At 42.7% G+C, this 12,515-nt stretch overlaps 1 protein-coding gene across 1 annotated transcript in view; it reads right to left on the bottom strand.

Moving 5' to 3' along the window:
• Window positions 1-11,957, bottom strand: part of HEXB (hexosaminidase subunit beta) — a 39,670-nt gene extending 27,713 nt beyond the window's left edge. The window contains 3 exon segments of the mRNA NM_213921.2: window positions 3,539-3,604; window positions 7,330-7,469; window positions 11,621-11,957. Of these exon segments, the coding sequence (NP_999086.2) occupies window positions 3,539-3,604; window positions 7,330-7,469; window positions 11,621-11,868 (454 nt within the window). The 5' untranslated portion in view covers window positions 11,869-11,957.
• Between the last annotated feature and the right edge of the window lie 558 nt (window positions 11,958-12,515).

Raw genomic sequence — 12,515 nt, 5'->3', positions numbered from 1 at the left:
CCCAAAGTGGGGAAAAAAAAAACCCCACAATGACATATCACCTCACAACTGTTAAAGTGGCTATTATCAAAAAGACAAGAAATAACAAGCAATTGTGAGGATGTAGAGTAAAGGGATCCCTTGAACACTGTTGGTGGGAATATAAATTGGTGCAGCCACTATGGAAGACAGTATAGAGGTTCCTTTAGAAAGTAAAAACAGAACCTACCACATGATCCAGCAATTCCACTTCTGGGTATTTATCCAAAGAAAACAAAACCACAAACCTCCTAAATATAAGCACCTCCATGTTCACTGCAGCATTAATTACAATAGCCAAGATATGGAAAGAACCTGTCCAAATACTTGGTAAACATTATAGCTATTTTCATGTTATTCTTTGAAATAAGATCAATGGATGAATGGATAAAGATGTGTTGTGTATATGTGTGTGTGCATACACACACACAAAAAAAAGGAATATTATTCAGTATAGTAAAAAGGAAGTCTTGCTATCTGAGACAACATGGATGGAACTTGAGGGCATTATGCTAAATGAAGTAAAATCAGACAGAGAAAGACAAATACCAAAAGATCTCACTTACATGTGGAATCTTAAACAAAAACCATCACAATAGCCAGACATGGAAGCAACCTAAACGTCCACTGATGAATGGATTAAGAAGATGTAAATATATATACACACAATAGAATAGTACTCGGCCATAAAAAAGAATGAAATAATGCCATTTGCAGCAACATGGATTGAACTAGAGACTCTCATACTAAGTGAAGTAAGTCAGAAAGAGAAAGACAAGTACCATATGATATCACTTATCTGAAATCTAATATATAGTACAAATGCACCTTTTCACAAATATAACCTCATGGACTCGGAGAATAGACTTGTGGTTGCCAGGTGGGAGAGGGAGGAAGTGGGGTGGACTGGGAATCTGGGGTTAATAGATGCAAAGCATCTGGAATGGGTGGGTAAGCAATGAGATCCTGCTGTATAGCACTGGGAACTATAACTAGTCACTTGTGATGGAGCATGATGGAGGATAATGTGAGAAAAAGAATGTGTGTGTGTGTGTGTGTGTGTGTGTGTGTGTGTGCGTGCGTATACATGTGACTGGGTCACTTTGCTGTACAGGAGAAAATGGACAGTTGGACAGTTCACTGTAAACCAGCTATAATGAAAAAATAAAAATCATTTAAAAAATAAATAAATAAAACTTAAGGCATAAAGCAAAAAAAAAAAAAAAAAAAAAATGACAACAAAAAAAACAAAACCAAACCAGGCCCATAAAGAATAGATTGGTAGTTATGAGAGTCGGGGGCACGGGGTGGGGCAAAATGGGTGAAGGGGGTCAAGAAGTACAATCTTCCACTTATAATTAAGTTCTCCGGATGTAAGGGGATGGCATGGTGACCTAGAGTTAATGATACTGTGTTGGTCTATTTATAAGTTACTAACAGTAAATCTTAAAAGTTCTCATAAGAAAACCACTTTTTGTCTATGTTTGGTGATGGATGTAAACTATACTTATTGTGGTACTCATTTTGTAATATATACAAATATACCAAATCATGATGTTGTACACCTGAAATAATATAATGTCAATTATACCTAAAAAAAAAAAAAAAAAAGATGATACAGGAAATAGGGAAACGAAAATTCAAAGGCATTTTTGCTATGCCTCCTTCCTACCCCCAAATACAGGGCCATATCATGAAGCATAACTTTGAAATTTTCTTTTAAGTGGCAATACATTCAATTATCCCTTAGAGCACATTACTTTGAAAGTGTGATGGTAAGCAGAAAATAAGGACTTCTTGGACTATATTTATAATCATGAAATGCTCTCAAAAGGTCTTATCATTTTGATATGCATCAGAGAAAACATCAATAAAGCTCTATTGTCCCTAACATGCCCCAGACAAGACAGGCAGATTAAACTGATAAAAGTTTAAAATCACATAACATACATAAATGATTTAGATAATAATGTTAGCAGCTACATTTGTGGTAAATATCTATAACTATTTTCATGTTATATTTTGAAACAAGATCATAATCATACCATTATGACTATAAAATACACAGTATTAACAATGATGGTTTTATTTGAGATAACACTCAACCTGAGTCAAATCCAAAGCCTTTATTTTTAATTACTGCAACTTTGGTTGACTAACTCACATTAAAGAAAATTATCCTGGAGTTCTCGTTGTGGCTCAGTGGTTAACGAATCCGACTAGGAACCATGAGGTTGAGGGTTTGGTCCCTGCCCTTGCTCAGTGGGTTAAGGATCCGGCATTGCTGTCAGCTGTGGTGTAGGTCGCAGACATGGCTCAGATCCTGAGTTGCTGTGGCGTAGGTCGGCGGCTACAGCTCTGATTCAACCCCTAGCCTGGGAACCTCCATATGCCACGTGAGTGGCCCTAGAAATGGCAAAAAGACAAAAAAAACAAAAAAAAAACAAAAAAATTAATTAAAAAAGAAAAATAAAATAAAGAAAATTGTCCTTCTCCTTTTTAAAAACCATACCCGACGTGTAGGTCAGTACAATAAAATCTTATTTACTTAAGAGATAAAAAGCAGCTTTTGAACAGCAAAAACAAATGTCCCAAGGCCCAAACTTTGAAGTTCAGACTCAAAGTCACAGGAAAAGCTTTTAAGGTTCCCCTCTGACCACTGCCTCCAACCAGTCCAGAGTCTATTTTTATCTTTTCCCACTGTCCCTGCAAACTTAGTTCTATTTCTAACTCCACAGGAATTTCAAATGGGGGACAGGGTTTTAAAACTTTCTTTGCTATTATGGTACGTGTGGATGGCTCTGTTCCTGACCCTGGATTTTTACTAGTCTCCTAGGATCAAACCATTCCTGGCCAAGAAACAGCAGCAGAATGGTTCCATGTCCCAATAGATTCAGATGAAAACTGCTAATAAAATCAAGTACAACTCCAAGAAGAGACACTGGAGAAGAATGGGAGTGAGTCACTAAGGACTCTCCCCTGAGGGGGCACATGCCCTTATGCTATACCAAGGTCATGAGCATCTTACCACATCAAGCTGAAAATATCACCACTACAGGGACAATTAGATATGTTTTATTGGGAAAATGATTTTTCTCTTTGCTATTAGGCCTCTGCACTAAAAGGTTAGTTTAGAAAAAAATACGCATGAACTTTTGTTTGAATAAATAAACAAAATGAACGAAGGGAGATGCTTACTCCTAAAGGGAGCAAGTGATGAAATGAAATCCCCTAATCAGAGCAGGTTGGGGCCATTTATAACCATAAACATTATAGTCCCGAGAACATCAATGAATTACAGCATTATAAATGTAATAACCTTCAAGCATTTTTAAAGGTCAAATGATCTGTCTCCCATGCATTAGTGGCATATATTTAATGAAAATCCCTTTGGAAATACCCAACAAATCATCCTATAAAGGATCCAAGGAAGCAAAGTTTTGCTATGCTTGATTTCCCAGAGTGACAGCTGAAATATTTTTTATACTAAAAAATAACAATGAAACTACATAGAACTTACCTCGCAAAGCTCCCCAAACTGTGTTGGCCCTGAGCAAGGCCTCTGGTCCTTTTACATGTAAAACATCTGTATTGAAGACAAAGAAAAGTTTCTTGTGTGGTGATAGATGGTGACTAGATATACTGCAGTGATTATTTTAAAATGAAAAGAAATAGCGAGTCACTATGTTGTGTAAACCAGAACTAGCATGGTGCCGTAAGTCAATCATACTTCAAAACCAAACAAACTCATAGGAAAGGAGATGAGGTTTGTGATTATCAGGGGCGAGTGATGGGGAGAAGGAACTGGATGAGGGCAGTCAAAAGTTACAAAACTCAAAAAAAAAAAAAAAAAAAAAAAAGGAGTTCCCGTCGTGGCGCAGTGGTTAACGAATCCGACTAGGAACCATGAGGTTGCGGGTTCAGTCCCTGCCCTTGCTCAGTGGGTTAACGATCCAGCGTTACCGTGAGCTGCGGTGTAGGCTGCAGACACGGCTCGGATCCCGCGTTGCTGTGGCTCTGGCGTAGGCCAGCGGCTACAGCTCCGATAAGACCCCTACCCTGGGAACCTCCATATGCCGTGGGAGCGGCCCAAAGAAATAGCAAAAAGACAAAAAAAAAAAAAAAAAAAAAAAAGTTACAAAACTTAGGGTTCGGCGTTGTCACTGCTGTGGCATGGCTTTGATCCCTGGCGCAGGAACTTCTGCATACTGCAGAGTGCTACCAAAAAGATAAAAAAGGTACAAACTTCCAGTTATAAATAAGTACTAGGGCTACAATGGACAACATGAGGAATAGAGCCACCACTGCTGTATGTTATATATGGAAGTTAAGAGAATAAATCCTCAGAGTTCTCAGCACAAGAAAAAAAATTTTCTCGTTTATTTTGTTATCTGCATGAGATGATGGATGTTCACTAAACGTACTGTGATAATCATTTCATGATGTATTTGACTCAATTCATTATGCTGTACACCTAGACTTATACAGCACTGGAGGTCAATTCTATCTCAATAAAACTGCGAGGAAAAAATGTGGTTTTTTTGGTTTTGGGTTTTTTGTTTTGTTTTGTTTTGTTTTTTTAGGGCCGCACCCACAGCATATGGAAGTTCCCAGGCTAGGGGCTGAATCAGAGCTGTAGCTGCTGGCCTACACCACAGCCATGGCAACATGCAATCTGAGCTGCATCTGTGACCTACACCACAGCTCACAGCAACACCAGATCCTTAACCCACTGAGCAAGGCCAGGAATTGAACCTGTGTCCTCACGGATGCTAGTCAGATTTATTTACTGAATCATGATGGGAACTCCATTCCTAGACATTTTTATACATGTAAGTGTAACAAGAAAATACAGTATCATTTTATGTGCACCTTCCTGTGTGTAGGTTGGTATGTAACTGGTACCCTCCTGTACATGTTATTATACAACTTCCTTTATCCAACTCAGCAATTTAACCTGGCAAGTTTCTATCTGTTCTTTGTAACTGCTTCTTTATTTTTAACTGTTGCAGAGTATCCTTTAGTGTAGATTTAGCCATTCTTCTGATGATGAACTTTTAGTTGTGCTTCCAATTCTTCAATGTTGCAGGCAAACTGCATGGAACATCCCTAATAAAAGTAATTATTCCTCTACAGTAGAAATTAGTCCACTTCCGGTGTTGAAGGTATGCATATTTTTATATTTAACTGATGATGCTGCTGTAACACTTGTCACTTCCTCCACGATTTCCTCATACTCTGGGACAACAGCTGGTATCTTCTTTCCTGTATGTTATGTTTATGTTCATCATCATAAACTAGTTCATCCTTCAACCAGAAAAGTTCACAATCAGCGTGTCTCACAAAGCTTCCCTTTCACGACAAAGCAGATTTGCCAAGTTGAATGGAAAATAGGATATAACTCCCCAGAATCCAAATACTCCATTCTGGGGAATTTACAATATGTCACTGTATTGCAGCCAGATTCCTTGGTAGTTTAGTGACCATTTCTCAATTCAGACTGCAAAGCCTAATTCACACAGTGTCTGAGTGTTGGCTGTCAGAGACAATCACATGGCTAATGCTGGCAAATCATCCTGTTTCTTGTCTAAGAACAGCTACAAAACTACAGAGAAGTGACTTTTTTTTCAAAGAGATGTATTAAGAAATCTCATCTAGGAGTTCCCATCACGGCCCACTGGGATCATACATGACTACTATCCACGAGGAGGCAGGTTCGATTCTCGGCCTTGCTCAGTGGGTTAAGGATCCAGCATTGCCTCGAGCTGTGGCGTAGGTCACAGACACAGCTCAGATCTGGCAGTGCTGTGGCCAGTGGCTACAGCTCCGTTTTGACCCCTAGTCTGGGAACATCCCTATGCCATGGGTGTGGCCCTTAAAACAAAAAAAAAAAAAAAAAAAAAGAAGAAAGAAAAAGAAATCTCATCTATATCAAGAGGATGAAAAGAGGTACTTAACCATCTATGAGGCAGTCTGAGGACAAAGGAGTCACTCTTTTCTCTAAGATAGTTTCCTTTCTATTTTTACACCCAACTCACCAGTCTGCTGGCTATGCACTAATCTACCACCCATATCCTGATAATGCTCTTCTTCCACTCCTTGGTACAAGTCCACACTGCCAGTCAGTATGCCCTATGGAAAAGGCCTGCCCACTTGTTTATTCCTCTGGAACAACTGAGGAAAAGCCTTAGAGAATAATGTTTTAGGCAACCAAAAAAACAAAACAAAACAAACCCATGTTGCTAAATGCTGATTATGTTGTCAACTGATATAAGTGAAAATGAAATATAAACAAAAGTGAAAATAAAAAGCTTCGCCTCTCCCAGTTCTGTATTATCTTTGTGTCAAATTAATTATAAATACAGATCTTGGCTCTAAGCATAGACTTTATCTTTAAAATAAACTACCCAGAAGTCCAGACATAGGGGATAAGCCGAGTTGAGTTATGGCACATCCATATGGTTGGCAAAACATTACTTAGCCATTAAAAATGCTGTCACACATAATTCCATTTGCAGCAACATGGATGGAACTAGAGAATCTCATACTGAGTGAAATGAGCCAGAAAGACAAAGACAAATACCATATGATATCACTTATAACTGGAATCTAATATCCAGCACAAATGAACATCTCCACAGAAAAGAAAATCATGGACTTGGAAAATAGACTTGCGGCTGCCCGAGATGGGATAGGGAGTGGGAGGGATCGGGAGCTTGGGTTTATCAGACACAATTTAGAATAGATTTACAAGGAGATCCTGCTGAGTAGCATTGAGAACTTTGTCTAGATACTCATGTTGCAACAGAGCAAAGGGTGGGGAAAAAAAATATATAACTTGATCCCCTTGCTGTACAGTGGGAAAAAAAAAAAAATGCTGTCACAAAAAACACTCCGTGAAATATACTTACAATGCATTGTTATGTAATAAAGAAAAATACCAAAACCACATGCAGAGAATTACCCCATTGTCATGCCACTGTTTATTGTGTGCTTATATTTATATCTATGTAAAATATTGAAATGTATTACTCAGCAAAGAAACAAAAATCTGAAATAACCGTGGTCCACTCTGAGTGCTGGGGTCACGTGTGACTGACTTCCTCCTCTTCACTTACTGTACTTCGAGATTTCCTACAACAATTATGAGTAAGTTGTACCATCAGACTTTAAGAGTCATTTTAAAAACAGGAATTATAAACTCAGTGGCCAAGAGCTCACAATAGTTCATGGCGTGGGACCAGCTTCCAGCGCTCGAGTCTGTAACAAGCAGCTGTGAATATAATCCATTCGCATAACACAGGTACTCACAGGACTCATTTGAAGAGATGCTGGGGAAAGTGTCACACTCCGACTCCACGTGGACTTGAAGCTGCTGCAATTCCGTGCCAAAACATAACTGGTAAGAGCCTTGATGCCACTTGTAGAAACCAAAAATAAAGTCATAATATCTGTGTGAGAAAAAAATTCAAATACATTTTTAAGGCACTGTAGCCAAGTTGCAGATACATATGTGGTGGTGGCCACTGTCGCTGACTCCTCAAATCCCTGCTACCTCATATTAACCCAACTAGAGGCTCTTGCCCCAAGCTGTATATCAGACTCACCTGGGGAGCTTTTCACAAACACATACTGATGGCCAGACCTTCAGAATCACAATCTCTTGAGAATGTGATCCAGGCACAAGACATTTAATTACTTTATTTATTTATTGGCTGTGCCTGCAGCATGCAGGAGTTCCAGGGCCAGGGAGTGAACTGACACCACAGGGGCAGCCCAAGCCACGGCACTGATAACGCCGGATCCTTACCCCACTGAACCACCCGCAAACTCCCCCCTCATTTTTTTTTTTTTTTTTTAAGGTGTAAGAATTTTAAAAGTCCCCCTGCCACGGTTCCCAGTGACTCCTAGGAAGGCCCCGTTAAAAACCAGTAGTAAAACCAACAATCCTGGGTGCGCAGGCCAATTCTGACCAGTGATGCGGCGGATGTAGAGAAAGGTGAGACAAAGCTTTCTCTTCTAAGTGAGTACATTATGGTATCTGGACCAGCTGCAGCCACACAACAGATGGCAGAGCAGAGATGGAAAGAATAAAGATTCCCTAATCACGCCATTGAGGCACTTGGCCAACGAGCCCTGAAATTCTCCCTGCTTTTGGACTTAACATGTGAGATAACTGTTGTTTTGTTTTTTTTTTTCCCCTTAAGCCAGACTGAGTCAGGGTTCCTGCTACCATCTAACAAAAGTATCCTAGCTAATACAAAAACACCCCAAAAGGTCACCAGACCATAGAGTTCTCACTATGGCCTTGAAAGCTGACCTTTTGCTGATACCCAAGTATCAGAGAAAGAGGATATTAAATAAACATGTGAAGGTGCTAAAAGATAAACAGTCACGCAGGCCTCAAAGCAATTGGTGAAGTGTTATTTAATAGATTTGAATAAGCCGAAAGTTTGTGTATGCTACCTATATGTAAGAACATCCTGTGTTTTTCTAGGGAAGTAAGGAGGGCTGGGAAAATTCCAAAGACCTTGATCCTAAGTGTATGGAAGTTAACCAGCAAGAGACAGTGGAAAGTGCTGAGGGCCTTTTTCATGGCGAAACCGGACAGACTCAAAAGGAAATTAAAGCGCTGAACTGTGTGCTAAAAAATGGTTAAGCCAATCTTCTGAAGTCTATTTTACTCCAATTAAAAAATTTTTTTACTATTCAGCCATTAAAAAGAACAGAATAATGCCATTTGCAGCAACATGGATGGAACTAGAGTCTCATACTAAGTAAGTCAGAAAGACAAATGCCATATGATATCACTTATATGGAATCTAAAATACGGCACAAATGAACCTACCTACAGAACAGACACAGACTCAGACATGGAGAAAAGACTTGTGGTTGCCAAGGGGGAGGGGGAGGGAGTCAAATGGATGGGGAGTTTGGGGTTAGCAGATGCAAACTATTACATTTAGAATAGATAAGCAATGAGGTCCTGCTGCATAACACAGGGAAATACGTCTAGTCACTTGTGACCAAACATGATGGAAGATAATATGAGAAAAAGAGTGTATACATATGCATGTATGATTGGGCCACTTTGCTGTAAAACAGAAACTGACAAAACATTATAAATCAACTGTAATAAAAAAATTTAGGCAGTTCCCAATGTGGCACGGCAGAAACAAATCTGACTCGTATCCCATGAGGATGCAGGTTCGATCCCTGGCCTCATTCAGTGAGTCGGGGATCCAGCATTGCCGTGACTTGTGGTGTAGGTCGCAGACGGATTCCGTGTGGCTACGGTGGAGGCCAGCAGCTGTAGCTCCGATTCAACCACCAGCCTGAGAACTTCCATATGCTGCAGGTGTGGTCCTAAAAAAGCAAAAAAAAATAAAAATAAATAAATAAAAAATAAAAAATTTAAGAGAACTAAAGCTGCCAGCAGCTTTGAGATTTGAGTTAGGTGCTGGCTTGTTCCAAGTAAGGAAAATCTTGGCCCTGGATATTAAACTCTAACAGAAAACTCCAAGAGTTCTGAGGCAGTGGTGTTCAAGGTCTCTGGGTTAATTTAGCTTTTCAGAAACTGAGGGAGCAAAGCTATTCACTGGTTAAAAAAAATGAGTAACTAGCATGTGACAGATCTTGTTCCAGAAGCTGAGGAAGCAGCGATGCACCAAACAGTAAGAAACGTACATATACTGTTTCAAAGCAGAGTTTGAGATAGAAGCTGGGCTCTTTAGAGACAGGAACCAGGAGATTCTGAACCAACTGGGGCCTAGGCTACATGTGTTCCCCAAGGCCTAGAGCTTCTGGAACACCGTCATCACCTCTAAATCACGCTTTTATTCTGAAGTGATACTGCCCCTCCTGAGTTCCTAGAATGCTCACCTGAATGCTTTCAAGTCTTAGCCACACGGGCTAGGCTAATGTTTTATAACCTGCTTCCTAACAATGCAGGGTGCAATTAATGCTGCTTCACACAAAGGGCACCAATTAGGCAAACTCTTCCGATAATTGCCTGCACGTCCTCCTCGAGATGCCAAGCCTTGTTTGGACACCACCTCACAGCTGATTCAAGTTAACCACTGTTCCTGTACATCCTCCATGCTTTCTTGCCACACTCCTATCCCTTCAGCTGATGACCGAGTCCCTGTTTTACTAGCAGTATGGCACAGGAGGAAAACCCAATTTTGCAGAGTGAGCCCCGAAGCAGGTACAGCGTGTTTATTTTGAAAAGATCTCCTAGTCAGGCATGATCTTCCACTAGATGACCTTCAGGGACTTTTTCCTCCTCAATAGCCCAAGGCAACCAACTGCCTAGATTTGACTTCTTCACCCAAATTCTAGTCCTGACACGTTAGCAGATTCAACATCAAAGGCTTCTTACAGTATGCATCTGAAATGAGACTAACAATGTACACAACTGAAGGAGAAAAACCACCTCTGCCATCACCATCTTGAGTCTCCCCGCCTAAGCTCCAGGCCCACCTGGGACCAGCAGGTGCTATTAAACTCGTTTTGCATTTTCCCATCAGCTGCCTGTATTCTGCAGGCACAATTAAGCTACAATGACTACAAGGACCAGAGGCCAAAATCCGAGGGAAGAAAGGGTCAGCATCAATTTATAAGCCTCAGGGTACCACAAACCTTCAGGACAGTCCTGCCCAGGCAGGTCTCAGAGTGAGGGCACAGCAGGTGGCATGGTGAAATAGCTTCTGAAGTGCAATCTGCCTTGTGCATGGTGTAGTCAACAAAATTAGCGCTATGGCACAACACTGTAAATCAACTATATTTCAATTAAAAACAAGCTAGCGCTCTGGGCTGCCTCCTCACTACACTGTTCACCCCATGGCCAAAGAGGCTGCAGATATGAGGGCTTTGGAAATCTTGAGATGCTCAAGAACTAAACAGGAAGCTGGGAGAAAAGAACACCAATGGTTCTGGAAAACGAAAAAGAGAAGGAGATACTGCAGGGACCATATCAAAGTAGTTAGGTGAAAATATCCAACATTTTGCCTGAATAGAGAATTTGGAAGGGAAGCCAAGTTTCCAGCAGCGCCCCAACCTGAGGATTTTCTGCCATCTGAATTGTTAGCTGACTGGCGGGGCGGGGCGCGCGGAGGTGGAGACGGTATAGCAACTTGCAAGCAACTTTGGGGAACCCCAAGCTTTAAGCACTCAACTTCCTCCTAGAACTCCCTTCAAATAAAATGCCATCTCCCTCCTTCCTCTCCATCCACCCCAGTCTCCCCTCCCACGGGGTCGGGGCTACAGACTCTGACCAACCTACTCTTTCCATTCAGTATCCCCAGTGCAAACCAGGACTCCAGAGCACCAGGAAGGAAGTCCCTTAGGAGGCAGGAGGGGAAGGGTATAGAGCCTGGGTTTCAGTCCGTGTAGGTTCGAGCCGGCTCTGCTCTCTTCTAGACCTGTAACTTTGGTCAGATCACTGGCCGGCTCCGAGACTGTGCGAGTGATAAAGAGGAGCTCCAACGTTCCTCCACTCGCCCCGCGCCTGCACTGAGTCCCGGGGTAGTCCCACCGCACCCCCGTCCTGGGGTCCCCCCGGGGTTCCCTCCACGCCCGTCTGCCCGTCAGGAGGGCTCACCGCCGAAACGCTTCCTGAAGGATTTCGCAGGAGGAGCCGGCTTTGGAAGTGGGGCTGTGGCCGAAGAAAAAGTTGTTGGGAGAGAGGTGAAGCGAGCGCGGGGATATATCCACGGCAAAGGGCAAGGGCCACAGACCCAGGCTCTCCGCGCCAGAGGTGTCCCTGGCCCACCCTTTCGGCACCACCAGAGCCGCCAGCAGCGCCAGGAGGCCGGGTAGCCACCTCCATCCGTGGCGCTCCATAGCCATCCTACCGCTGTCTGCCGGGGCTGGCTCGGTACCTACTTCCCACCCCCAGACGGGAAGGAGGGAGCTTGGAGGGCGCAAGTCACGGAATCAGCTGACTGTGCGCCCCGCCCCGCTACCGCCCCCAGGCCAGTGAGGCCGCCCCTGGGGCCACCGCTCCGCCCTGGCTACGCCTCCAAGCCAGTGGGACCGCCTCAGGGGCCGGCGCCAGTCTCTGGCTCCCCTCTCCACTCACCCCCAGCCGGCTTCCTTCTTCCAGGCGCAGAGCTGGATGCTGACCGCCCTCCGGCTTGCAGCAGTCGGGCTCTTCTTTGGGACACTGGCCTCGTGAAACTGGAGAGTGCCCGCCACAGAACATCCAACTTCCTCCCACCCTACCACCAGATAAACTGCGTGGTTATTTGCCCCACAGTCTGGACTTTTCTATAACACAGTTCACCTCTAATTATTAAAGCTTCCCATCACAACGCCTTACGGCAGAGTTTTGAACAGATGGGAAGTTAAAAATTAGGCAGAAGAGGAGTTATCGTGGCTCAGTGGTTAACGAATCCGACTAGGAACCATGAGGTTTTGGGTTCGATGCCTGGCCTCACTCAGTGGGTTAAGGATCCAGCGTTGCCATGAGCTGTGGTGTAGGTTGCAGAAGCGGC

The sequence above is a fragment of the Sus scrofa genome, chromosome 2 (genome assembly GCF_054392235.1).
Source record: "Sus scrofa isolate SSC_HxYL_T2T_F1_AM1 chromosome 2, Sscrofa_HxYL_maternal_Yorkshire_Landrace_v2.0, whole genome shotgun sequence".
Lineage (NCBI taxonomy): Eukaryota > Metazoa > Chordata > Mammalia > Artiodactyla > Suidae > Sus > Sus scrofa.
This window is presented reverse-complemented; position numbering and strand designations above follow the sequence as displayed.